This window comes from Chamaea fasciata, unplaced genomic scaffold, assembly GCF_029207755.1.
Source record: "Chamaea fasciata isolate MVZ Bird 193981 ecotype frontalis unplaced genomic scaffold, bChaFas1.0.hap1 SCAF_3, whole genome shotgun sequence".
Classification (NCBI taxonomy): domain Eukaryota; kingdom Metazoa; phylum Chordata; class Aves; order Passeriformes; family Sylviidae; genus Chamaea; species Chamaea fasciata.
Genome location: NW_027094088.1, coordinates 26,386,580 through 26,413,522, shown reverse-complemented (window position 1 = coordinate 26,413,522; position 26,943 = coordinate 26,386,580). Strand labels below are relative to the sequence as shown.

General features: G+C 43.5%; 1 protein-coding gene across 2 annotated transcripts; it reads right to left on the bottom strand.

Annotated features, from left to right (window-relative positions):
- Nucleotides 1–349: 349 nt before the first annotated feature.
- Nucleotides 350–26,865, bottom strand: CMTR1 (cap methyltransferase 1). 2 transcript variants are annotated; one of them, XM_066178420.1, is made up of 24 exons: nucleotides 26,498–26,865; nucleotides 24,708–24,851; nucleotides 21,279–21,421; nucleotides 20,365–20,523; nucleotides 19,868–19,960; nucleotides 19,045–19,116; nucleotides 17,701–17,795; nucleotides 17,524–17,596; nucleotides 17,129–17,327; nucleotides 14,569–14,687; nucleotides 14,211–14,307; nucleotides 12,855–12,987; nucleotides 11,744–11,923; nucleotides 11,283–11,339; nucleotides 10,273–10,330; nucleotides 9,566–9,634; nucleotides 9,271–9,402; nucleotides 8,650–8,772; nucleotides 7,864–7,955; nucleotides 7,188–7,256; nucleotides 5,815–5,862; nucleotides 5,133–5,245; nucleotides 4,485–4,593; nucleotides 350–2,774 (listed from the first exon to the last, which is right to left on the bottom strand). In XM_066178420.1, exons 2-24 carry the CDS (start codon nucleotides 24,835–24,837, stop codon nucleotides 2,642–2,644), a joined length of 2,496 nt encoding a protein of 831 aa, XP_066034517.1. In that variant the 5' UTR covers nucleotides 24,838–24,851; nucleotides 26,498–26,865; the 3' UTR covers nucleotides 350–2,641. The 2 variants fall into 2 exon arrangements, with proteins under 2 accessions (XP_066034517.1, XP_066034518.1); XM_066178421.1 differs by lacking the exon at nucleotides 26,498–26,865 and adding an exon at nucleotides 25,975–25,985.
- Nucleotides 26,866–26,943: the final 78 nt, after the last annotated feature.

Sequence of the window (26,943 nt, the reverse complement as noted above, 5' to 3'; positions counted from 1 at the left end):
AGCCACTGCTTTATTTTCATCCTACTATCTCCCTACTGGCACACACTGCACCATGGTAGGCCTAGACTAGGTTAGGCACTTAAACCCCCTGGTCAACAGTAGGTTACTAGTCTGTTGTGGCCTGGAATGTACTTCCTTTGAGTGGAACAGGAGCCTACCCATGCTGCAGGAGTGCCAGAGACTTTCCCCTGTAATGCCCTCCTATTCCAATGCTCTACTAAGCTTGCCACAAAAACCTTTAAAAGGGACTGCCTTGAAAATTTTACTCTTCTGGCATTTCTCTGTTACCACACTTAAGAGACACTGCTGGCCCAAATTTCGTGGGAAGCAAAGGAAAGCAGCACTGCTGTGAACTAAAGGGGCTGTATTGGTAATAGAACATGAACACATAGAAGTCAAAGCAAAATGAAACAAAGCCTAATAACAATACATTGTGCAATTAACATACATAAACACTCCCTTCAGCAAGACCTTCCTCACCCACCCTTCCCAACATACTCCCTCAGCTGGGAAGCAAGAAGCTTGGTGTCTCATGCTTGCCTTCTTGAAGGGAGATGCGGAATCAAGGTTCAGGGCATCAAAAATAAAAATAAAAGCAAATTAAAATGAGGAATTGGAGACAACTGAGTAAACAAAGTATCCATTCATAAAAGCTAGCCTGTAGACTGACCACTTTTCTTTGTACCCTCCTAGGCCTACACTGATCCTAGTTTATTTTTACTTCCTCATCACTCTCCTGTCTGCCAGCCCATAGGAGTCAAAGCTCTGAGCTGAGGACACAGTACTCCACAAAGGAGCCTGGCAGAGGGAGCAGCATGTTCCTGGCACTGGGACAGCCTCAAGGCAGTCCACAGAGGTCCTCAGAACTCAAACTGCTGGTTGGTTTAAAAAGCCAACTGTACACAGGCTTGGACATCAGAGGTTGAGGTACTTTATTGCCCACTGGGAGAGATTCCTCCCCATCTCTCATGGAAGTGCCTTTGCCAAGGTAAAGCTACCAGTGACACACCTCTTGTTTAGGGGGAAGAGCCACCATTTCTTTCATACATGTTTCACCAATGTTTGAGAGCAGAGAGGGTCTGTAGATCAGCCAAGAGGATGCATTAACAGCCTGCAGTCCTTCAACTGCTTCAACAGACCTGTGTTTAAGTCAAAATGTCTATGTTTTGCTGCGCAGGCTTTGAATTGTTCATTCATATGGATGTGGAGAAAAAGATACAGTCTAAACAACTGCTACAGATTCTAGAACTATAGCTTTCCTTAAGGCACAATTCAGACAAACCCCTAAATCACTTTTCTCCCTACTGCCAGTCTTTGTTTAAAAACAAGCCAAGAACAAACAAAACAAAACAAAAATCAAACAAACAAAACAAAAATTTTAAAAGGGACTATCTTGCTGCTTGTACAAAAGCATTCGGCTATGTGTTATCTTTTGATTTATGTGGAAGACTTGGCCAAGTGCCATGGAAGCCAGAAGTGAAGGTAAAACATGCAACAGAAGCCAACTTTGAGCCTGGCACAGAAGAGCATGGAGAAGTCTTGACACAAATGCCATACTGAGTTTCCTGGCTCTGTGCCTTCACCTCAGATGCAGTTCCAGAGCCAAATGTAAACCTTCCAGTGGGCACAGTCAGGGGATAGGATTGCTTCTGATTAACCTACATGGTTAAAAGTCAAGGTATCTTTCTACTGAAGCCCTGGGTCTTTGTAACTAAGTTAGACATTCCCATCATTTCTTCCAAAGACTTCAGCATCCTAGCTTTTCTGTGTCTTCCCTCCCACATCTACTTTCCTCCCTGAAGGTTTAAGTAATAATGTAGAGTACCAAGAATGAAAGCACGTTGGTCTCAGAAGTACTATGAAGCACATACACCAACCATGGTATGTTTTCTCAAATTAGCCCCAGGCTGCTGGCTTCGCATCAGTCACTAACCTGGAGAGGGGAAATCCTTGTCACAGCAGCTTGCAGGGGTGTGAGCACATCAGATCTGTGCCAGGAACTGTACTCATCACCTGCATTGGCCTTTGTCCAACAGGGAGCCATAACATAAGAACTGCCAGTGGCTAGCTGAGTGCCTTGACAAACAGAAGTGTTGGAGACACCGACAAGAATATTTAACTTTTGCCCATAGCTCACCAAAGACTTAACACCCTCCACTGGATAGTGTAGCCTTTGACAAGGCCAAGGAGACAGCTACCACGAGCAATGCAGGGCTGCTTCAATGTGCTGCTGCCCATCAAAACATCTCTGCTCCTTCCCACACTGCAAGAGAAGCAGAAGCCTGGGGAGTTCTGGCACACACAGAGCTCCACAAACCTTGCTGAATGTTTGAATAGGAGCAAAGAAAGCTGCCAGCCCCTTGGCCTCATGCATGTCAGGACAAAAGGACATTAGGCCTTGGCTCCAGGAGTCACCTTGGGTACTCTGGCACCAGGTGCTACCTGGGCTGTACTCTTATATACACTACCAGGGTAAAGCCTCATCCTGTGCCTTCTGCACACCACCCTCTGGTTCAATAATCTCCAGGAAATCAGCTCTGGAGAATACCGGGATAGAAGTAGTGGAGCCTTCCCAGTCCCATCAGTCCCTGAAGAATCCAAGTTGGGCTCAGCCCCTCCCTGCACCCTCAAGAGAGCAGGGTTAGGGGTAGTGTGCTTGGATGAAAGAGAGGACAGTCTCCTTTGATAGCTTCTCTGGATCTTGTCTTTTCTGAGAGTCATGCACTTTGACACCTTCCCCCCATTCCCAGAAGAGGCGGCTGTAATGGCAGACACTGTGGGCAGAGAGGAGAGCAAGATTAGTTTGGCAGAGAAGGGAAAGGAAAACACTTCCATCCCAGTGAGAGACTGCTGCCCTTGCTATGGGAGCCCCACAGAGTTACTCAGAACAGGTGCCTTAGAAAAGACCAGTGCATTCATTCATTCACCTTACAAACTCTACAGCCCTCAAAGTACAGCAACAGCCAAGCCTAACAGATTTCCATGGAAACAAACTTGTTAATTCTAGCTTCACTCAAGTTCAGTTCAGTATTTGCTGGAATAAGTCAGGTCACTAGGGAAAAGCCCTGCCTCCCCCCAAGTTTCTCAGAGGATGAAACTGTCATTGCAGGCAATGGAAAGACCTTAATGAAAAATTTAGAAAGTCTGCCAGGAGCAGCAACCTAATCCCTCACCACATACCTACTATAATCGGTAACAGCTGTCCTATGAAGCTTTGCAAACAAACAGCACCTCCCACTGCACAAAAGCAGCTAGGATCATTCCCTCCTTCCCCTCACGGGAAATAACTGAGCACTGCTTGGCGGCTGAGAGTTCTGGTCCTACAGTGCCATCTCCCACTCCATCCATCAAGCACAGCCCTCCCTCACTGCATCAACACAGTCCCAGCCATAATGAAATCAGAGCTGCTAATTACTGCCAACACAGCAGCCTTTAGTTTTGTACAATTACTGACACTTAATATTCATAGCTTATTTAGTGCTTCTGTTCTAACAAAGCAGTACTAGCACAGCAACAAGAGCACATGCCAGTGGCTAATTATAGACATATTAGTACTCACTAACCACAACACATCCCTTCTGGAGTCCCACACAAACACTTCCTCTACCACCTCAGCCATTCCTGTAGGCTCATGCTGGCCTATTTCAGAGTACATAGGCAGAACTAACCCCATCCTGACACACTGGGGGAAAAAACATCATGTCCCTCTCCTTTTAAGCCTGTTCTGCCATTTACCACATGAAGAAAGGCTTCAGGATGCTTGAAAGCACTGCTCTAGGACAGGTAAGGAGGCTCAAAGTGAGAAAATCAGGAGTGCTATTTCATATCAAGCTCTCACTCAGAGGCACAGTCCTGGGTAATGGTGGTAGTGCAGAACATCTCTACCCAGGAGCCCTGAGGCATCACTCAGGATTTGCTGTACAGGCATAATGCCCTCAGACTAGTAACTCAATAGATACAGATGGTTTTCAGCAGCCACTATGCTAATGACTGTCCAATGACAAGCTCCTCCATCCTTTTCCAGGGAGCCACTGTTTTTCTCTCTCACTCTCTTTTAAAAAAGTTTCAAGCTTCCCACAGGTTATTCCAGAGCCTGGGCTAAATGAACTGAGATTTTCTTTTAAATCAGCAACTTCCAACCAAACATGTTAAATACAGAGATGCAACAAACTACAGTTGCTGGGCTTAATTTCTACTTCCCCGTGTGCAGGAGGTTCAGTAACTTGTAGTCTGCTGCAGACAGCAGAACAAAGTTGTGAGAGGTTTGTTATTCATAGCCATTAATTGCAAAATCCATGATTCCACATCAGCAGTTTCCTGAAAGCCTGAGAAGGTGCCGGCTCCTGCAGCACACCCTGCTGGTGACCAGCTGAGCTTGCACTGCAAACGACCGCAAGGACACAGCACCGCAGAGTTCCCTTCCAAACACCCAGGCACACACAAACAGATACCCATCCATAGCCTCAGCTCTGGCTCATACTCACTGAAAGGGTGCAATGGCTTCAAGAGGGAGGTTGTATGTTGCTATATTGGTCATTTTGTTGAAGAAGAATTTCTTCTTGAAGTTTTTGCTGTATGCCATTGTCCAGGGATCTAGCAAAAGGGTTACAGGGATCAGGTAGAATATAAAAGGGAGGAAAAACATCACAGAAGAAATGCACATACAATGCAAGTAAGGAGGAGGAATCTATAGGAATAATTGTGATCCTTCCATTAGTCCTTTTTCCTTCCTTCCCCCAAAACAACCTGCTTCCCAAGCTGTTCTCTATTCACTAAGAAAAATCCCTTCTCCCTGCATTTAGAAGTTGACATTTGAAACAGGGTATTTCTATGTCCTATTACACTGGAAAACAACTTGATGAAAAATTATCATCTCATTAAAAAAGAAGGTAATCGGTCATGTAAATAAATGAAATTACCTACACAATGGCTAATCAACCCACAACAGAAAACCCTATATAAACACCCTAAACCTCACCCAAATCCAAGCCACCCTCATTACATGCAAACACTTAATCTCTAGCCATTGGAATACTGCCATTAATTTTTTACCAAGTTACAAGCCTGGTCAATACTTTTTACTTGGAGAGAAAAAGAAAAGTTGAGAGGGAGTGGGGACTCTCTCTCCCTACCGTTCATAGTCCGCACGATGTAGAGTCCTGTGGGCACAAAATGCCGGTCATCTCGGCCAGTGTAGGACAGCCGGGGCATTCCCCCTGAGCTCTTGATGACTTTCATCTCTAACCTAAACGTTGAGAGAAGCAGTGATAGAGAGTGGTTCTTCCTTTACCATGCTTGTACACATCCCATACCACCTGCACCCCTTCTCCAGAGTGTCACAGTGAGAACTGACAGCACTGCACAGGACAGGATCAAATCACATCCTGAAGAATTGGGGGTTTTTTGCCTTCCCACACAGGACAAGAGAAACCAGTCTAGATCAGGCTGTAAATTGAGTGCTGTGGTGAAAAATCTGTGATGAGCTACCATAATTAACCCAAATGGGGTTCCTATTTCAAGTGTGAATTCTTGACCTTTCATGCCACTGAGAAGTCACTGATAGTTCTGCACCCAAACTCAGGCACTGTAGCTACTCCAACTGTTATGAAGTGCATTGGCCACATCTACAGCATTAGAATGCAGCAGAAGGATGCTCTGAGTGAGCCGCACATCAGGAAGAGCAGCCACCACAAGCTCTAACAGCTCTTTCTCCATGACTCCACTAGCACAGATCAGAACATCCCTCCCATTCCTGTGCACCAGTGACTGATAACCTGAGTGGGCCCTGATGCTTCATTTGCACCAATCGCTTACCTCACAAAAATCTTGTCCATTTCTTCCAATCTGTATACTTCCTTCACTCTGGGAAGAAAGGACAAAAACATTATTTCAAAAAAGTTTAAACTGTGCTCTTTTTCCTGCCCAGCTACAGGGAGCAGCCAAATAGTTGATTTTATACAGCATGAGGTAGTCAGGCACAACTGAGGTTAACCCTTCTCTATCTTTTGCTTCAGTGCCTAGTTTTTCCTGCCTTGAGAAAACCTGACACCTGCATGCTCATGGCTGGATTGCTGTAAGCAGCAGGTAAATATCCTTGCTGCTAAGGAAGCGGTGCATTTTTACCTCAGGTTGACTATACAGAAAAGGAAAAACAGTGCAAGTCAGGTGCTTTTGTTTTCCCATCAGATAAATTGACCAAGGTCAGTCCCAGGCAGGTTCTGGCCTCTGCATGCTGGCCTCACAATGAAATTAAACAACCTTATCTTCACCATTATTATCCTCCGAGATGCAACCTAATTGTTAGTTTCCCTGAGGTAAAAAGAGGGGTTTTTTTTTAAATCAGTAAAGATTATTTTGAGTCCTCATTCTGTCATTACATCAAACTGGTTTTGTTGTTTTGAGACACAGAAAAACCATCAGTAAGTTAAAAAAGCACTGCCTCTGATTGGACACCCCAGCATTTCTCACATACTGCTACAAGCATCAGGCTTCAAAGAGCACAGCAGGAACACTTTAACACCTTTCCACAAAACCAGCAAATGACCCCTCTACAATCCAATTCCCCAGCTCTCCTTCTCACTTTACCTTCAGCCTTCATCAGCATTTTGGGCTCCTCCAAATTATTACAACTGTTTATCATTAGATGGAGATTCCACTCGTTACCTTTCATTAAGCCATCAAGGAAAAGAGCCTCTTTCCCTTCCTCCACATTTTTTCATGATATTGCTGCAATTCAGCTTGCGACTGAGAAGCTGTTTTGTCCATAATACGTATCTGATGCCTTCACAGGGGTGCTCTTATGCTACACTGCAGTAGAATTAATGAAATGGAAGGCCAGGAGACAACCAAAGCTGAAGCCCTTTGTCAGGAACTTTCCTGGAGGTTGTAACTAAAGCCTTGTCCTCATGGATGCTGGTCAGTCCTACATTTACTAACAGTCAGCATCACTGCACTGCTGCTGACCCTTCAGGGCAGACAAGGACAGAATTCTTCACATGTTTGTCATGTGAAAAGAGGGCACAACTTCTCCATTAACAATATTTACCTTAAATATATTAAAAGCTTTAAATCTCCTTCCAAAGAACATAACAGAATGATGAATTTCAGTCTGAAACTTCACTCCCCTTCAGATCCTCCAACACCCTGACACCAAAGCCACGTTGGTGAGGGAAGGAGGCATCACTCACCGGATGGGGTTCATGTCTGGCCGGCTGGGTTTGGAAACAGCTTTGACAAACTTCTCTGCCAGCCGAATCCTGAATGAACATGGAAAGAGAACCCAGCAATTTAAGGAGGCCTTTGGCACAGCAGGTAGAGAAGTTTCAACAAAGCAATTAGACAGCTCAGGACATGAAGACTGCCTCCACTGCTAGCCAAATGGGTCCAGCAAGACTTCTTTTCACCTCACCCTCCCAATTCAGTGCCCAGTGATACTCCCTATTATCCATTAGGAACGAGTGTCCATAGCTTACTCTGTAAGTCCACATGCTGTTGAACACTGATATATTTATCAGGCTAGCAGGACTAGCAGAGACATTATGTCCTTGAGGAATGGAACAGAGGGGCTTGTTCCTTCTCTCTCAGTTCATTTATATTCCCAGAACAGTCAGTTTACCCCAGCTGTGCCTGGCTCACCCTACACTAAGAAAGAAGCTAGAGCTGCCCTCATACACAGACAAGATAGAATTGGAAAAGCCTATGCGTACTTCAGTTCCGAGCAGCTTCATTCGCAGTTCTTCTTTAGAGCAGTGTTTCAGCTTAATGCACTTGTCTCCCTGTGCTCAGGATTCTGCTTTCTGTCTAAACACTATTTCCCAGCCACTCCTACATATGTAGGAAAAAGCTTCTCCAGATCCTACATACCTCTGGTTGAAATGCTGCATTCGAACATCATTGCCATTGAGAACCAAGACATCAAGGATGTGGATAGCACTGATTTTTCGCTGGGCTTTCCCCTAAGAAGAGCAATACAGGGATTTATTATTCAGACTATTGATATTTCAGCTTTGTTTTTAGCCTGTTTTTTAACAGGACATCTCTTCTAGCAAGAAGGCACCTTTCCAGATATTAGAAGCACATAAATTCCCTGCTGCCCATTATACAGGAACATGGCATCCTCCAAGAATTGGTGCACCTCAAATACTCAGTTCTGTCTTAGGGAAGGGAGAGAAGGTGTGACCATGGCTGCCATCACTAGCTATCTGTGCCTTATCAGGTATCACAAAGCCCAGCACACTGCAGTACCCTCATCTGAGGTGCAAGAGGACAGGGAAACTCCCAGGCAGCTGGGATTTTTCACCTTACACTGCAAATATACCACGAGGGTCTTCTCCCCATAGCCTGCAGTCACTACTGAGCTGTTATGTACCCAGAGAGCCACACGCACATGAAGTCATGGTGGCAATGTCATGTGCAGCTCCACTTAGAAAAGCAACCCATCAGGTCCAGAGTGTTGAAAGCTCATATTTCTAGCACTGGACAGAAAGAAGGAACTTAATCCAAAATAGTTACTCTAAAGATCATATACAAAAAAAACCCCCCTTGGACCCAGCACAGATGGAACATTTATTCTGTAGTGTCTTACAGAGATTAGGTGAAACTGCTCTTTGTATTTGCAGCAACATGGTAAGAGAGAGAGTAGGCTCCTACCTCTCCTTTCAGCTCATGAACAATCTCCACAGAGAGAAGAGTATCTCGTGGCAGCTCAGTTTTCAAATCCAGCTTTGTCCAGCGGTCTGACTGGCGACCACCCCAGGTGTAGATCTGTGATTTCTGTACACAGAGACAGAATCAGATTCAGTCAAGGCTGCCTGAGGGTAGGGGTGGAGAAAAGACCTCTAACTGCAGAACAACCCTCAGAGAATCTTTTTGTCCTAGGCTGTCACAGGCAGTTTCTTTGTCATAGGTTTTAAGGAAGAACCTTAACCTCTACAGCAAAGGAACAAAAACACCGTTTCTAATCTACCAGTGACTGTTCACACCCACACAAAGAACCAGAAATAGAACACCTTTAAAAGGACAGTGAAGATTATTAGAGACATTAGCAGGAGTGCAGGTCTCTGTGTAGGCTGAGATTACAGAAACAGGGTTAATTAGTGTGAAAAGCAGTGACATCAGGAGAAAGAAACATAAATAACTAGCAGTCTCTGGTACTGCTGATGAGGATTCTTTTAGGCCCTTAGGGACAGGAAAGGATGGGATGAAACTGCAAGGCAGAATAGTAGCATTAAAATGAATAAGCAAAACTCCCAGACTGTTCTTTGCACTTACCCCTAACCCCAAGAGGAACTTCTGCTCACTTCCAGACACCATACACCGGTAATCTAACACTTGGCGAATTTTCTCCAGTGTGCTGGAATTCAGAGGAGTGGGTTTGTAACTGAAGGTATCAATGTCTGTGCCCTAAAGAGCAAAGCATGGAAAAAGCAAGATAGATACAACACATCAACAGGCAGGTAAACACAACTTCTACATGAAACAATAATCCAGGACTAGTTTCTTTGTCTCTTAATTCCAATATGAAAAAAGTTATATTTTTATGAAAGGACTCTAGGCAAGGTCTCACCTGAATCAGCTCAAAGAACTTGGACTTGGGATCTGAAGACGAAGGAGCAACACGAGCCTGATCAGGAATCTGGAAACAAATCCAAACAATTGATAGTGAGTGTTATTCTTTGGCACATTCAAAGGAACATTCCTGGTTTCGATATATGACAGAACATCCTGCCTCTGAAATTCCTGCTCTTGGGATTCAAGATGAAGAAGAGATGTGGTAAATAAAATGTCTCACGTTTTGCAATTTTAATGTAGGCATACCACATCTCACAGAAACCAACTGGCAACTCCAGAAAGATTTAGTCTAAACCTTTGATGTCATGCATGTTTTGATGAAATGCTCTTTCACCAAAGACACACCATCAGCCTGTGAAACTAACTGCCATATCTATGACCCCACTGTAAGTCAAAAGCTCAGGACACAGAAACTGCAGACTCATAAAATAAGAGAGCTCTGCTGCTTGAGATCTAGGTGCTGAGTTCACTCTGTGTACAATGAAATATTCTCAGCTGCAAAGAAGCCTGCTCAGTGAAGCCATACACAATAAATCAGGGACATCCTGTTTGATTGCATAACAGCTGGAAATACTTTCTGACTTTCCCACAAGACAAGATACTAAACCTCTGTCTAGAAAGTCCTGTCTTTACTGCAGCTCCACTCTTGTTTCACTGCAGCCAGGACACCTTCACAATCTGCCCGCTTGACACCTTACTTACCCCCCATAGCTGGAGACACTCCTTTCGGATTTCAGCCTGCCGTGGCTCAACCAGCGTGCTAAAGAAAGACAGCAGACTGTTAAGGTGGTGAAACCTCCTCGATCTTACAGCATTATATATCCCAGCCTTATAAAATTTGGAACTTTCAGCATCTGGCTTGGGAACAACAAACATGAACTGCTCCACACAGGATTGTGTAAAAAAGGATGCTGCCTTTTCTCCCCACCCTCCAGTTCCTGTGTTTAACTTTTGTTTCACGCTCTGCACTATCAGCCATCACTTCATTCCATGAAAGTACCGCTGGGTATAAATATTTTCAGTAAGTTATGGACTCGTACAAACCTAGGCTAATCTCCAAGAGCTGGGTACACAGCTCTACTTAAGAATAACAGTGAAGACCTGCTGAAGGCCATACAAAAAACAGTGTCAAGGTAGAATCAGCTCTAAGACAATTTCTAACTACCATATTTACTCAACTTTCTACCACTTATTATGTCTGAATAACACCTGAACAGAGAAGCCATGGCAGGTAAACACTGCAATGGCTTTAGTTTTATGCAAGAAATTAACATCAAGCTTTAGGTAATTCTAGGTCTGTAACACAGATGTTTTGAATTGCCCCTGGAAAAATGAACAACTATGAACCACACTCAACTTGGACGGTTACTGCTGAATTGAACATACCCAATACAAGTCACTTTTCTGCTTATATTCCTGCTAAAAAGCAAGCTAACTTATGGTAACTGGAAATCATGCAATGCACGAAAACCTTCTCAACAAAGGTGACAACAGGTCATCAATTTTCAGGACTCCTCCAGCCACCCACATGTCTCTGCAGATAACTCAGGTAGAGACACAAACGGAGCTACCTAAAAGCACTTTTCACTTTTGTGGCTCCAAAGGCCAAGACAAGTACCAGCTCAAATCAACAATTTGTTAAACAAGGGCAAAACAATTCATTAATAATAGGTTAATTCAGTCTTCACCAAAAGCCAAAGGAATATACTCACGTGTCTTGAACAAAGGCACGAATTTTGGCTAGTGCCTTTATCTGAACTTTGCAGTGGCTAAAAGAGAAGAAAAAAGTTTTAGTCAGGGAGCAAATTAATCACCACCAACACTGTCCAAAGCAAGAAAGTGCTGGGACAACAGGGGGAAGCCAGTCTGATTCACAGAGCAATGAGGTTTCTTAGCCAACATGATTCAAACTGACAGGAAGATCACTGGAACAAATAAGTTAGTACTTCCCTTTCTCTTCTACACTGAACTCAGAGGTCAAACAGTCACTTACAGTAATACAGCATTTCTGTCTGCACAGTCCCCCTGCTCTGCTCAGCCTCTCAGGGAACAACAGCAGAGCAGTGTGGCAGCATCAACACTGTACTTCCACGAGCACAGGAAGTTATACCTGAAAGCCATGCTAAATTAATCTGCCTACAGCCAGCAGCCCTCATCACCCGTAGTAACTCACTTTTCATTGGATTGGACAATGTAATTGTAGAAATCCTGGTTGTCTTTGAGCACGTTCAGTGGGACGACAAGATTCACATCCACGTCTGAATTGCGCAGCTGGTTGAGTCTGATGTTCACTGAGAAGAGGTAAGCCCGCACATCCTCAATCCCTGCCTTCAGGCCTTTGCACACCACGTACCTGCACAGCAAGGCAGAGAGATCAGGTGGGCTCAGTTCTTTCATACAGCCAACTTTTCTGCCACACTCCCATTAGAAGGACAGTTTCCCAAATCCCAGGAACTCTTTCCTCCTGCATATCCTTAAGAAGATGTAAACTCACCTATCACTGAATCATCATACATTTCTAAGCTCTGGAAAGACAGGGAAATGCACCCCTATGTAAACACCCCAGAGATCTCTCTCAAGTAGTAAATCAATTCTGCTAAACTTGACAGGTACAATGAAAACACAGATAATATCACAGAATCATAGAACCATTTGGGTTGGAAGGGATCCTAAAGATCATCCAGTACCTTCAAGTACTGGAAGGCCCCAGTTAGGTCACCCCTAAGCCTTCTCTTTTCCAAGCTGAACAATCCCAATTCTCAGCCTCTCCTCATAGGAAATGTGTTCCATCGTTGAAATCATGTTGGTGTTCCTCCTCTGGACTTGCTCCAACAGGTTCATGTCCTTCCTGTGCTGGGGACTGAAGAGCTGGATGGGGTCTCACCAGAGCAGAGTAGCAGAGCACAGTCCCCTCCCTCATCCTGCTGGCCACGCTGCTTTGGATGCAGCCCAGGATACAACTGGCTTCCTGGGCTGTGAGCACACAGTGCCAGCTCATGTCCAACCTCTCATATATCCTCTGGCTTCACTGAAACCTTAGCTGTTCCATGCAAAACAAGATTTGTTACATATTCAGTTCCACAGCTTCCTTCCCATGAGGGCAATTTGGCAAATATCATCTTCACCTTGCCCGTAATTTGCCAAGCATCTAAAATGTTTCCTCCTTAATGACAGCTGCTAATTGAGGCAGGTTACAAAGCTTTCACTAGGTTTACCCAAATCCATCTATCACTGTATTTAGAAGATTGTTGTCTTTAGTAGACCCTCATCTTCAAGCATCTCACCTCTCCGAGTTAGCAGGGCGGCTTGTCACAGGTTTAAAGATGCAAATTCTCTCAAAGCAGCAATACAGCAGATAAACAAGACCCACACTGAATGGAGTAAACAGGTCAAAGGTTTTGCAGACAAAATGTCCTCCTGGAAAAAAAAAAGGAAGTACACCAATGCCAGCAGACTATAAGGAAACAAGGAGATACTGAGCACCTCAATCCTTCTGCAGAACTTGTAACAGTGTTTTTGTGCAAATAAAAAGCAACCAGAACACAGTTATGAAGTGGGCCAGCATGGCTCCATGAAATATCTTCCCTATGTCTCTGCAGTAAAGAGAGAAAAGTATTCCCTTGGCAAGAATCCAATCTGTATGTAGGCTGTATCACAAGCACACGTTCTATCTCCTCCCCATCCTTTCCTTCCAGGCCCAGACTGTGCCCTAAGGCCTGGCAGCATGCAGTCCCAAAGCCTCTGGGGAAGAGGAACCCTGATATATGCAACAAGGAACCTCAAACTAGAGGAGAAGACTAATGGATGTTACCTAAACACAACAAATTGCCATCTAGAGAGCAAAGAGTCTGTGTTGCCCCTCTCCTTCAAACAAGATTCCCAATTTCCCCAAGCAAAAAGCAGGCATTTTTACAGAACTATAATCTACCCACGTAGGAAAGACTTAAAGAAGGCTGCCCCTTTTATCATATCACATTTGACGCTACTCCTTAGGAGATCATTGCCTCAGGTTCTTCTAAACATGGGGCACAAGATGAAAACTATAATTTTGTTACCAATTGTCTTCTGTATCAGTGCCAAAGGCTAACTAAACTCAGTGGAAGACAGGAGCCATCAGAATCAGACAGTGTAAGGTCTATCATTTACCAACAATGAAGTGCAGCTAAGACAGAGTAAAGCATCATTTGTTCTTATCACACAGATGGCAGATTTAAAGGAGAAAAGCCTCCAGAAGCTAGAGGAAAGAAAGAGCTAGTGGATAAAGAGCATTCTGTTTCAATCAGCTGGGATATTGAGGAATTTGGTCCAGCTAGTGCCATAAAACTCAGACAGACTGTACAGTTACCACACTGCATGACCTTACCCCAACATAACTACAACAAATAACCCAACGAATTAATTAATTAAATTAATGCATTTTAGCTCATGCTTTTAATTAAAAGCAAAATAGACATAGATTAGCTTATTCTTCTGACCAGATCTCATAGCTTTGTGACAACCATCTCAGGATTTATGCCTACACATTCAACTCTGTGCAAGTCACAGCAGAGCAGACTCCAAGGCATTAAAAAATTGTACAGCAACATTCCCCAGTGCCACCCACACCTTAGAGAAGGAGAAGATTAATGGGCAAAACATACCTGTTCGGACGATGGACAGTGCTGTAAGGAATTGGCAAAGCATGAGTTGTTTGCTTAGGATTTCTTGCAGATTCTCCTGACCCTCCACTGAGAAACCCTGCAAAGTGCATAGCATATGATTAGTATCTCCACAAATCTGTTAGAAAAGCAAAGGATTCTGAGGAACTAAATCATGGAATAACGATCATTTCTGTTTCTTTAAGGTAAAAGAATCAATACCAGGAATTTTAATGGCAAGGCTTGTAGAATTTCCCGTTGTAGCTACAGACACATGTCAAACACCCTATTGTAGGCAGACCAAGGTGTCAGTTGTGTCAGGTGTTTTTTTTAGTGCAGGAAGAAAAAGAAATTAACCTACCCCATCAGCCATTAGGAAATGCACTCCCTTGTGATCAGTATTGTCCAAAACAAAATTCTGGAAAGCAGTAATGTTCTCTGATCGAGTGATGTCTCCGTCTCCATCAATCCCACCCTCTCCTAAGGAAAAAAAAGGAGACAATCAATAACATATTTGCAAGTGCAAACAAAAGATCAGTATGTGCAATGATCTATTGTATTCAATCAACATTTAGTCAGAAATTACAAAGACCTTGATAGGTGAATAAACATTAACAAAATCCCTTGTTCACCATCAAAGATGCTTTTTAATTCAGAAAAAATATTCAGATTGAGTGGTCAAGCTGAAACAAGACCATACAATAATCATGCTCAAATGATGAGTTGTACATTAGCCTCAGCAAAAGATAAATGAATACTATATGACAACATAATATTCTCATCCAAGCAGGAATGGCACAGAGCTGAACCTACAGAATATGTAAGATTCAACCTCATGGCACAGCTCACCTGTTAAAAACATGTTATTACAGACAAGGCAAAATTCTTTATATTGTGCATGTCTAACCTTCTACTAAGAAGTCAAATCATTCCAAAGAATCATAACAGTCTATTTTCAAACACAGTGTAATTTGAGCTTTAAAAAAGCAGCACCCCAAAAGACTGTGAACAAGTTTATAAAGGGAGTAGGGTTTCTGCACAAACACTCTTACAGTTTTCACCTATGGCTCTTTTAAAAGAGAGCTACATTGTCCCCCAGCTGGTGTTTTAGACAGCTGACCTATGGTGTACTCTAGAACTCACCAGCTGTGCCTTAAGGAAGCCTGAACTTCTATTCGGTATTAGTTCCTGTAAATCTTCCACAACTACAGATTCTATTACCTCAGCTGGAGGACTGGAAAGCAGAAGAGATCAGGATGCACGACACAGTTTTGATAACTAAACTCCTCACCAACCATCCTGTCAATAAGTGAAGTGACAATGGAATTTGTTACCATTCTTCACAACAGAAATATTATGGCAGGCTACTTCCTTCCCATCAATGGAAGAGAGGCTGTACACACCTCACTAGACCTTATAGCATAACAGAAAGGGATCAAGGTAATTAATCAAAATCATTGGGCTGTTAATTTCTCCAGGTATCTCCTGCTCTCTGTAATACCAGTTTGCCGTCAACCATGAAGATCCAAACACTACAACCATTACAGCAAGGTGTTTATCTGCCTTGCTGCTCTTGCCATGAACCCTCACTTTAACTAAGATCTAATCCTTAAGTGCTACTAACCATTCTCTTAAGAGCTCATCAGCTGTCAAGAGTGGCAGCCAACAAGAGTCAGTGGTGGAGAGAAAAAAAAAAAAAACAAACACAAAGACACAACAACACAAAAGCAAACCCTCTGCTCTACAAGACAGTCATCTTCCAGTTTCTTTTATATAGCCTGAAATAACAAGCCTGAATACTAGCAATCATTGCATTTCCCCTCCTGGTTCTAAAGGCAGATAGAGGGCTCAAACATCATCAAGATTAGCAAATTTCAGTGCATGAGATGAGATACAGCAATTGTCTGTGTACACCAGTTTAGTCTGTCCCAAAGCAAGGTAAAACATTAACATAACAAACCTCCTTGGATTAAGCAGCTGATTTAGTCACAGTGATTCAGATACAGCCTCTAGCCCAAATTTGTTTTATTTATCTTTACTAAGAGCCCACAATCAATTACCAGAGCACAGTTGGGAAGGTCTGATATAGAAACATTCTGACAGTCAGGCAAATGAGGTTTCTATCTCTGGCTCTGCTAATAGATCTTTCTTCGGGCACACTGGGAGGCTGGAGGAACTCTCTCATGTGGATAGACTGAGAACACTGAGACTGTTTAGCCTAGAGAAGAAAAGGTTCTAGCGAGTGTAGGCACCCTTCAGTACCTAAAGTGGGCTACAGGAAAGATGGGAAGGGACTTTTTATCAAGGAGTATAGTGACAGAAAAATGCCTAATAGCTTTAAACTGAAAGAGGGTATGTTTAAAATAGACATTAACAAGAAATTCTTTACTCAGAGTGATGAGTCACTGGGACATATTGCCCAGACAAGTTGTGGATGCCCAATCTCTGTTCATGGACAGCTTTGAGCAATCTGGTCTTGTGGAAGCTGTCCCTGTTCACAGCAGGGGGTTGGCACTAGATGACTTTTAAGGTTCCTTCCAATCCACGCAATTCTATGATAAATCATCTCATTCACCATGTTTCAGGCTGAGATCAATGTGAGAAAAACACTGCCAAGCAATCTTTAAGCACTCTGGATTGTTCAGATAAGCAAAGTACTCATGTATCAACTGCTACAATGAAACATATTCCCAGGCCAGACTGGTAATAAACGCAAATTACTTGTCAGAAAAATGACTTGATAGGCAAGCTCACCAATCTCACCCCTTTCCTCCAATGACAGTCCCCTTCTACCTTGCAAAATGGTTCCCTAGGCTTCTCCTAGATCCCCTTGCTGGTATCAATAACAGCCCTGTCACTAATACAGAGGCTGCAGCATAAGCAAAAACATCAGGTAACATCATGATGAGTGCACTACATACCATAATAAGGTTCAAAGAGCTCACTGGAAGCAGAATAGAAGTCCTCCAGTTTAAAATCGTTTGGTCCTTTCAAGGTCATGCCAAATCCTTTTGCATGCCACTTCCTCCTCCACAAGACATATTCAGAGAAGCCTCCAGGACCAGCACACACATCAGCGAAGTAGAGCAGCTCTGCATCACACTCCTTTATCAAAGGCACCTGCAAAAGGAAACTGAGGAAATTCTACTGGCCCCTAACAGCTCCCATCAGACAAACCACATACACCATAAACCACCCTGCTCAGAGGAATCTTCCACAGACCTGTTTTCCCAGCTAATGTCCTAAAGATTCTCCTTTCTTCACACCTTCCAATTCCCTAAGAAAGCACTGCTGTTTGAAAGTCAGAGGCACTCACCCCTTGGTAGTCCTTAGGGTTTGTAAACATGTAGTCAAAGACGTGGTCCATATTTGCCATCTTCATTGCTGCCCTGTGAACATATAAATAGGGCTTTGTTAAGTTTCAGCCTTGGCTCCCACAGCTGAAAATGGACATACATGGGAAAAGGACAACACTACCAGACACTCTACACACCTGTTCAGAAAGAAAGCTCCACGAATCATCTCATAGGGGTTAGACCTTGTTCGGGCTCGACGCATTTCTTCTCCATCCAGCTCATCAAATACACTCTGCACAAACAGAAACAAAGTTCAGCTGGACCTGGCACAGGGCTGGAGGGATAGGTGGGCATCAGCCTTTCCTATCTTCTTGCCTATCTCTCCTTATACAGCAAACTCCATGAAGGATTTGGTTCATCAATACAAAATGTTTTTCTGTCTCATAATTTCTCTGTTTGTTCTTCTAGGCCACCTCAGCTCTTAAGCAAATTTGATAACACTGACACATTCTGCACTGATAGCTCCAGAGCCTCATAATCTGGTTAGCCACCTCAAAAGCAGTCCCAGTCTAAAGTATTTATTTCACGTATCTACGCACACATTTTACTGCAGTATACAAAGGCATGATACAATCTATGAGAGCAGACTGAACAAGCAAAAAAAGAAGGGGCGCTTATTTCCTTAGCTGATTCAAGCCGTCAGCCTTTCAGTTGGACTAAGGGTGGGTAACTGCTTTCTATCATCTCGGTGCTGGACGGTAGGAGCTGAGTTAATTTGTTTCTTAGTAGCCAGTATTGAGATACATTTTGGATTTGTGATGGAAACAGTGTTGACAACATGGAGATATTTTTGTAACTTCTGAGCAGCATTTGAACAGCAGTAAGACCTTTTCTGCTTCTCATACCACCCTGCCAGCAAGTAGGCTGGGAGTGCACTCTGGTGGAGTTCAAAGGGGACATAGCTGGGATAGGTGACCCCAAGTGTCCAGACAGATATTCCATACCATACCCCATCATGCTCAGTATATAAAGCTGGGGAAAAAAGGAGGAAGCCAAGAACATTCAAAGTTAAGGTTTTTGTCTTCCCAAGTAACCCTTGCACTTGATGGAGCCCTGTTCTCCTGGAGACAGACAGCTGAACACCTGCTTGCCCATGGTAAGTAGTGAATTAATTCTTTGTTTTGTTTTCCTTTCATTGAGTGGCTTTAGTTTTCCTTAATTAATTGCCTTTATCTCAACCTACAACTTCTTCACTTTTCCCCTTCCCATGCTCTCCCCAATCCTGCTGATGGGGGAGTGGGTGAGCAGCTGCAGGGGGCTTAGTTGCCACCTGGAGTTAAGCCAAGACAACCTCTTAGAAGGCTGAGGTTCACAACAGGCTGCTGAACAGATAGCAAAAAACAGGATGCTAGGTCATTCCAGTGACATCAAGGTAAAAGAGGACATTCTGAGCTCTTGTCAATTACCTAACAACTCAATCCTCTTTGTTTATTTCACTTGCCTCCCCAAAATTTCAGTTCCTTTCTAAAAAGGGGGCTCACCTTGCACTGCAGGACATTACGTAAGAGCTCTTCATTACAGAACTCTGTTTCATCTTCAATCATCAGCTTCCTCTGCAACAGGACAAGAGCACAGAGAGCAATTAGGAAGCATGATACTGTCATTTCAGAATGCAACACGTACCAAAAAATGGATGAAGGCTGCCAATCATATACTAGGCTGTATCAGCAAAAGCAGCATAATTAGGCTGAGGCATTTTCTCTCATTAGGCATCTTGAGACCACATACGAAATACTGTATCCAGTTTAGCACTCCTCAGTACAAGAACAGACATACTGGAACAAAAGCAGCAAAAGGGCCACCAAAATGAGGGAGTGAAAAAGCACCTGGTGTATGAGAAAAAGCTGAGAACGGTTTGTTCAGAATGCAGAAAGGGAGATCCTATTGCTGTACCTAACAATGGGACAAGTCCCTAACAGGAGATAGAAAAGATTGACCTAGGCTTCTAGAGATGGACAGTGACATGACAAGAAATAATTGGACAATAGCCACGTAAAAAAATGCCAATTATGTAAAGCCATATGTAAATTTTCTCTTGTCAACTGGGTTGTCAAACACTGAACAGATGCCCAAACAGGCTATAAAAGTTTCCATCCTTGAGAATACTCAAAACTCCATTAAACAAGGCTTTGAGCAACCTGATCAGATCTAGCTGGATCTCCTTTAAGCAGGAAGCTAAACTAGCAACCTCAAGAGGTTGTTCACAGTCTATGCCATTCTACAGCTATTTGACATGGCAACTGTCCCGGACTGAGTACTCCTGCTTTGTCTTAGGCTGCTAAGTGCCAAGATATAAAAAATTACCTTCCCCACAGTCATCCATTCCTTCAGCTCCTGGGCATCTGGGATCTCCGTGGTACACTCAGGGCACCAGTCCACCTTCTCATAGGCACTAGGCTGCAAACACAAAGTCATGGGAAAAGCCAAAGATGTTTTTACTAGAAAAATATAAAAACTAATTGCTCCCCAAAAGTTTGCCTCACAATGCTAGCATAAGGGGTTATGCCATGACTTCAGTGCCAACTGTAGAGTTTTTCTTCCTGGACTAAAACATGAGTTATTTACTTTTAAAATTAAAAACAAGCCAAAACACCTCCACCACAAAAAAACCCTCACCATATTCCCCTTTATCAGAGTCTGATAATAAAGGCAAAACAGAAGTCTAGTACTCAAAGTACAGTTTAGAGACACTGGAAAAGAGACAGCTGCCAAGAAAAAACCACACTTGCTTTACACATTCTTTCTCCCAGTTTTTGCGGAACACAGCAAGAGAAATGGGACTTAAACCAGAAAGTACTTACCTCTGGCTCATCCTGCCAGTCAATATTGAGCTCCCCATCAAATCCTTTGAGGGTCAGGCCAAAGCCTCTCCTTCCCTTCTGATTGGAGGCCTCAACAATATCCTTCCTGCCTTGGCCGTATTTCCCCAGACCTTCTCCTTCCCGGAAGCCCATCTTGGCCTATAAAGGGAGCAAAGGGACCACTCTGAGGCAGGTGGACTTGAGTTTATGTACTACTGGTAAGGTCTGTAGTGGGGAAGAGAGTGGTGAGGAAAATGGCACATCACTCTGAAGTGACTTGGAAGCACTGACTGAGCATTTTTAATCTCAATTGTAAATTTCAGGACTTTCGAGTGAGTTCACTTCACTGAGGCAGGATACAAAAAAACTAGATCTGAAGAATGATGTTTGAGATGACAGCAAATTACAAAAGGTTCAGCAATGCAGGAACAGCCTACTCAGAGGGAAAAGTAGTGAGGAGCCTGGAGCCATTCATCACAGGCTTCAGTAAGCATGGATGGTTCATAAAAAAAAGATGTTGGTATAGGAAAAAATTCATGTTGTGATGATATTCTTTGTTGTGAACATGCATTCATATGCATTTCAAGTATCAGTTAAAACTTCACATAAAACTCAGAGGAGGAATGTGAGACACCGCTCCTGAAACACGTACACATCTCTTAGGTTAAAAGAATTATGTTCATTACCTGCTAGTTTTTCAGGCTTTTCTCTCAGTAAATTTTAGCAGTAAGAGAACAATAACAAAAAGCAGGGATAGAGTCAATTTCATGTATGTATAAGACAGTAAAGAAATAAAAGAGAGAGAACCCTGCTACAAAGAGGATCAGAGTCAAAGTACATTTTATAATGAACTGGTCTTTTCACTTTGCTCTCATCACTTCTTAATAGTTTGCTCCAAAACTATTTTGACCTACCATAAGCTTTTGGGAGACACTGTTATACATGGAGTAGCGAGATGAAGTACCCTCCACGAGAGAGTCTTGTTTGAACTCATTGCTGAAGGCCGCTCTTTTTTCATCACTCTCACTGTCAGACCCACTGGTGCTACTGGAAGACTCTGAAAATAAACAAAAAATGAGAATGAAAATAAAAATAAAATGGAAGAAAGACATCTCAGTAATCACATTAGAATACAGTGAAACTCCTTAAATCCTCCAAACACACAGAGGACACTTCAGTATCTCAAATGTGTTATGGGAAGCATGCAGGTGTAATATAACACACCTTGTGCAACCAACACTTGGTTATCTTCCCTGTTGCCTCAGGGACACACACAACCTTTCTGACCCCATAGATTACAGGCCCCACAAAGGGCTGGGCAAACCCCATCACACCAGCAGAGCAGCCACAGCATGACCACAGCAGTACTGTGGTGTGCCTGACCTTTGCAATGATGCTGAGGAACTGAGAAGGCCCACAGGGATTCTCTCCCAAGAACAGTCACAATTACACCTTGATGAAACATACTGAATTTTCCTCCATATCCTACCTAAGTACAAGTGTAAATCCATCCCTAACTTAGCCAAAAACTCACATTAAGTACACAGGCTCAGGCCTGTACACAGGTTCTACCAAATGCCCAGCACTGCAGAAAGAAGAGAAAGTTAAATTTATTATACTTCAGCTTGACCCCCATTATCCAGATAAATAGCAAGGATCCCCAAGTTCACTACAGCAAGTGAGAGAGTTTTTCACCTCTAGAGTTTACTGATACATACAAATTCAAGTAAAAGATAAGCTCAGAAGACACCAATCTTTTCTGAAGTACCTTGAGAGAGGTTTGAGGAAGAATTTAATCAAGTTAATGGTTCAGTCAAGGTACTAAGTATCAGCACACACAGCAAGCACTCAAAATAAACCCTTCTCACCAGAAACTGATGCACCAGAACCTTCATGGGCACCAAATAATGAAGCTCTGTCTGTGCCCAGTTCCACCTTGGGATCTAGTTGGTAAGAACCTGTATGAGCTGTATAGTCCCCACTGATGCTCTCCAGCTGTGAGATGCCCAAACCTACTCACTCCAGGCAGGATGTAACTGGGATCTGTGCAGGAATCATGCTAGTCTCCTTTGTCTCAGCCTGCTCTGTACTAGCCGGCCCTACAATCCAACATCTCCTTCTGGTTTTCCTGGGATAATATCACTATGAGGATGAAGCAGTGGCACAAGTTTCTTACTACAGCTAATTCATAGGGACTACAGGAACAGCAATCCACAGCAAGCACAGCCATGCTCCGTGTTGGCCCTCTGCCTCCTGAGCTCCCTTGTTTGCCAAGTGCTAGAAATCATTTTGTGCTGCTTTGCACAACTAGGGGAAGTTGAACAACAAAAGTTGCCCTGACAATAAAACAGAAGATTGCTAGCAGAGTTGATCTTTTTCTGTTCATCTCTTAAGAAGGAATAATTTAGCTCCACAGAAGTGTTAAAAAACCCCAAAAGATATTAGAATATTTAAAAAGAAGAATTGAACTTTTCTTACATTTGTCTAATTTAAGAAAAAACAGACTATTTCTCTCTCAAGTCACAGATCTCTGTATTTTCCTGTTCTGGAAAACTGAGCATCAGTGAAGTAACAGGAAACAACTGAAAAATCAGCAAAAAAAGGCCATTATAAGAAAGTGAAGTAAAAATGAAAGACACCACAGTAAAATATACAACTGCAGTTAAAATCCTTTCAATGTGTCCTCAGTGCTTTTTCCTGAGCAATCAGTTTTTAAGATTCAGGACTTGAGTCCACACATAAATACTACACTAGAGTTTTATAATATCAACATTTCAGGCTTCCAGCTCCAGACAAGGAAGCCTATGATTCAACCTGTGTTTAAAACATTCTATAACCATCTTGATTTTCAAGCATGTATCACACAAGATATATTTCTGTTTCTTTCACAGTGCTTTTAGCTAAGAACACATTCACAAAGAATTTTTGCTTTAGGGTCAGTTACTGCTTTCTGCTGCTTCGGTCCACAGCTTCAGTTAACTTTTCTACCTGCTTTTGAGCTGTGTCTTATTTTCTAGAGACTCATGAAGTGCCTTAAACACAATTATCCACTGCATAAATTTCAATGGAGTCCCTTTACAGCTCTTCTTGTTTTTAAGATCTGCTAAGCCATGCTCAGCTGAGATTAAATCTCAAATCACTTCTTTCCTCAACCTCCTTTCTTTCATTAGAAACCACAATGGGTGTAATAGGCTACTAAACAATTAACTCTATCCAAATTATTGTCCTTGAACAGTATAAATTTGTTTGTTAAACATTAAGGCCTACAGCCTATTTTGACTCATGTATGAACTCAATTATCAGAAGAGGGGGGGGAAAATGAAAAAAAACATTGGTTTGAATTTTTTAGCTCAGCCCTGAGCGCACAGGGCATTCCCTACCCCAGCTGTCACACTCTGCACCTCTGGCCTCCTCACTTACCTTGGGCCTTATCAGTCAGGTACACACACTATAGCCTGCAACTGGAGCTGCTCCCAAACCAACCCACTCATCTTCCACACACACACCCTTCCATTTTCACAAGGGAAGGCTTCTTTATGCATTCAGGCACTTGAACACTTCGTGACCATGAGAAATCCTACGACTCTGACATAGCAGGCATGACAGTGAGGCAAGCTGAAGTACCATCTTGGGAGAGTTTAAAGTGTCCCACAACAGTGATACCAATTGTGTAGGTCATGCCTCATCTGTGGTATATCCCAACTCTGGGAGAGAAAGCACACTCCAAGAAAAAGTCATTAGCTAACTCTGAAATAGATCTTCTTTCTGAAAAGAAACACCCGTGAGCTCTCACAACTCTGTTCTCCCCTGGAAAAATCACACTGAGCCAGCATAAGAGATGGTCCTACAAAGCAGAAGTCCCAACCAACAGCCCCTTTTCATCTCAATTTCTCCCACCTGCAGAAATGCAATAAGACTACTGATTTCTTTTTTCCTTTCTAAACAAAATTATGATTATGATGCTTTTTTGTGGTGTAACACTCACAATGCCTCAGTACTGAGAGTTTCCAAACCAGAAATAACTGCTGAGACTGAAAAGATCAATATGACAAGAATGTTTGGATGCTTAGGATCATGCACATGTCATCTACCTCAAACACAGTTTTCTACATCTGAATTCATACAATTCCCATATGAAAAGGTTTACATAAGATTTTAAAAAGCCTAAATGAATTCACACCAATCCAAGGTTGTGAAAAGAAATAATGCAGCTTTTTTTTTTTATCCTAAAGAGAGAGCATACCCTTGAAATTCACGCCATCAATTAGTACTTAGATGTAGGTTCAATTCCTGGTTATTATTTCTGTCCCCTGCAGCAGCACATTCCAGATCTCCAGCCTTACCTTGAGTAGTATGATTACTAAATTGATTTTCATCATCTGAAGTAGAACTGAGGGTTAATCCCAAGTCTTCGATCCTCTTCTTCTGCTTATTTTGGGGGCTGCTAAATTCGGGTTCTGTCCTTCTCTTCATGTTTTCCTGAAATGCTAAAAGAAGATGATCACACTTGGCAAACATCAAGCAAGTTAGCTTTCTGTAATGCACAGCAGCATGGTGGCATAGATCATGTTAAGCTATTCAGTATCAGGCTTCTGAACCTAAATGTCTTTAGGTAAAAGTCTTCGCTTCTTTTGAAGCCACCTTTTTAAACAACTAGCCTAATTAAACAGGAAACTGATATGGAAATTTCCCTCGAACTGATGAACGTCAAATCACTTCTACAACCTACTTATCCCCAAATGCAAGTAGATTAAGTCAACCCAGACACAGGCACTTAAATAACTTAAATATATGGCAGTACATTACTACTGCTGAATCAAAGATTCATTTTATCCAAACACACTGAAAAAAAAGTCAGATCAATCTAATGGAGAATATGCAAAGTGGAACCAATTTCTCACGAGACTCCAAATGAGTCTGACCTCACCTCTGCAAATCTTATTTAATAAAGGAGCTTTTCTGCATTACTTTTATAACAGAACATTATTAAATATGTTTGCTCAAGTTGTGTGTGCAGGTTTGTTTTTCACCAGGAATCACTGGCAAGATATCTAGCTTCTGGATGTGCATAAACCCAGAGAAAGGTCTAATGCTTAAGATGAAGTTAATAGAAGCCAGTCTGGAGGGCTTGCAGAAGACAAGAAGCACGGAAAGGAAAAGCAGGTAAAATACTCAGCACACCAGCTAAAACATCCCTGCTACTGAAAAAAAAAAAATTAAACAGAACTTTGATTAGTGTTTATTATTCTATTTAGGATTATTGGACTATAAAAGATGCCCCAGGTCACCAATTCAAACCTTTAGCTATCAAACTTATTTCCACAAACACATACAAGACAGCTTAAGGCCAAATCCTTTCTTTATCCCAAAACTCTGACCACAAAATGATCCCACAACTTCCTTGTGCCATGGCAAAATCTTCTCCTTCCACCAGCAAGTCTGGTAGAGACAATTCACCTTTATCTGCTCTTGCTTCAGTTGAGGGTTTTGGGTTTTTTTCCCTTGTTTATCTCTAACAAACCAGCCATTTCATATTTGTTCCGAGAGAGCCAAATGAGAGACCAACACCCTCTCAGCTCACCCCTGCCAACTCCCTATTGGGATCCTCACCCTACAGACCCCACTAAGGGTCCCTCGGCGCACCTACCTTCCTGACAAATTTCAAGCCATAGAAAATTAGGCACAAATTAGGGACAACCAATCCCTCAGGAGTCCCGCAGCTGCGAGGGAAAGCCTCTCCACATCCCCATCCATGCCCCACAGCCCCCTTGCACTGCACTGCCGGCCTCTCACAGAATCACTTGGGTTGGAAAAGACCTCTGAGGTCATCGCGTCCAACCCGTGACCGGACATCATCATGGGGACTAGACCATGGCACTGAATGGCAGGTCCAGTCTTTTCTTGATGTCCAAACACCCTTTCTGGAGGGGAATTCCTCCAGCTGTCCAATCTAAACTTCTGGTGCAGCCTGAGGCTGTGTCCTCTTGTTCTGGTTTCCGGGGAGAAGGGGCCATCCCCACCTAGTTACCCCCTCCTTTCATGTGGTTGTAGGGAGCGATAAGGTCTCCCCTGAGCCTTCTCTTCTCCAGGCTTAACACCCCCACCTCCCTCAGCCCATCGCCACAGTACATACCCTACAGACCCTCCACCAGCTTCGCTTCCTCTCTGCCTCTTCCTTCACCTTCTCTGCCTCTCCCCCGTGTCGCACCGCCCGCCGCGCAGCCCCGGTCCCAGAGGCCGAGTGAGACCCCCCCGCAGGCGGCGGGGAGACGGGGGGAGCCGCCGGCGGCCGCGCCCCGCGCTGACCCGCACACGGCCGGGGTCGGCGGACAGCGCCGTGCCGGAGCGGGCGGCACTCACGGCGAAAGCGGGGCAGGCGGGTGGCCGCGGCCGGCTCCCAAGGGCTCCGGCTCCGAAGGGTCCGGGTCGCAAGGGCTGGGGCTCTCAGGGCGCGGCGAGAGGAGGCGGGGAGGAGCGGAGGACGCGAGGCCGCCACCGCCGCTTTCGTTTCCCCGCTCGGACGCGGCGTCGGCCCCGCCCCCGGCCCGCCCCTCGCGCGGGGCCTCCCGGCCGCCGGCG

Excerpts from the sequence above, each read along its gene's own strand:
- CMTR1 (XM_066178420.1), bottom strand. The coding sequence starts at position 24,837 with ATGAAGAGAAGGACAGAACCCGAATTTAGCAGCCCCCAAAATAAGCAG. Across the intron at positions 19,117-19,867 it reads AATGGATGACTGTGGGGAAG|AGGAAGCTGATGATTGAAGA; the intron begins GTAATTTTTTAT and ends GTCCTGTTGCAG. Across the intron at positions 14,688-17,128 it reads GCTCTTTGAACCTTATTATG|GAGAGGGTGGGATTGATGGA; the intron begins GTATGTAGTGCA and ends TTTTTTCCTTAG.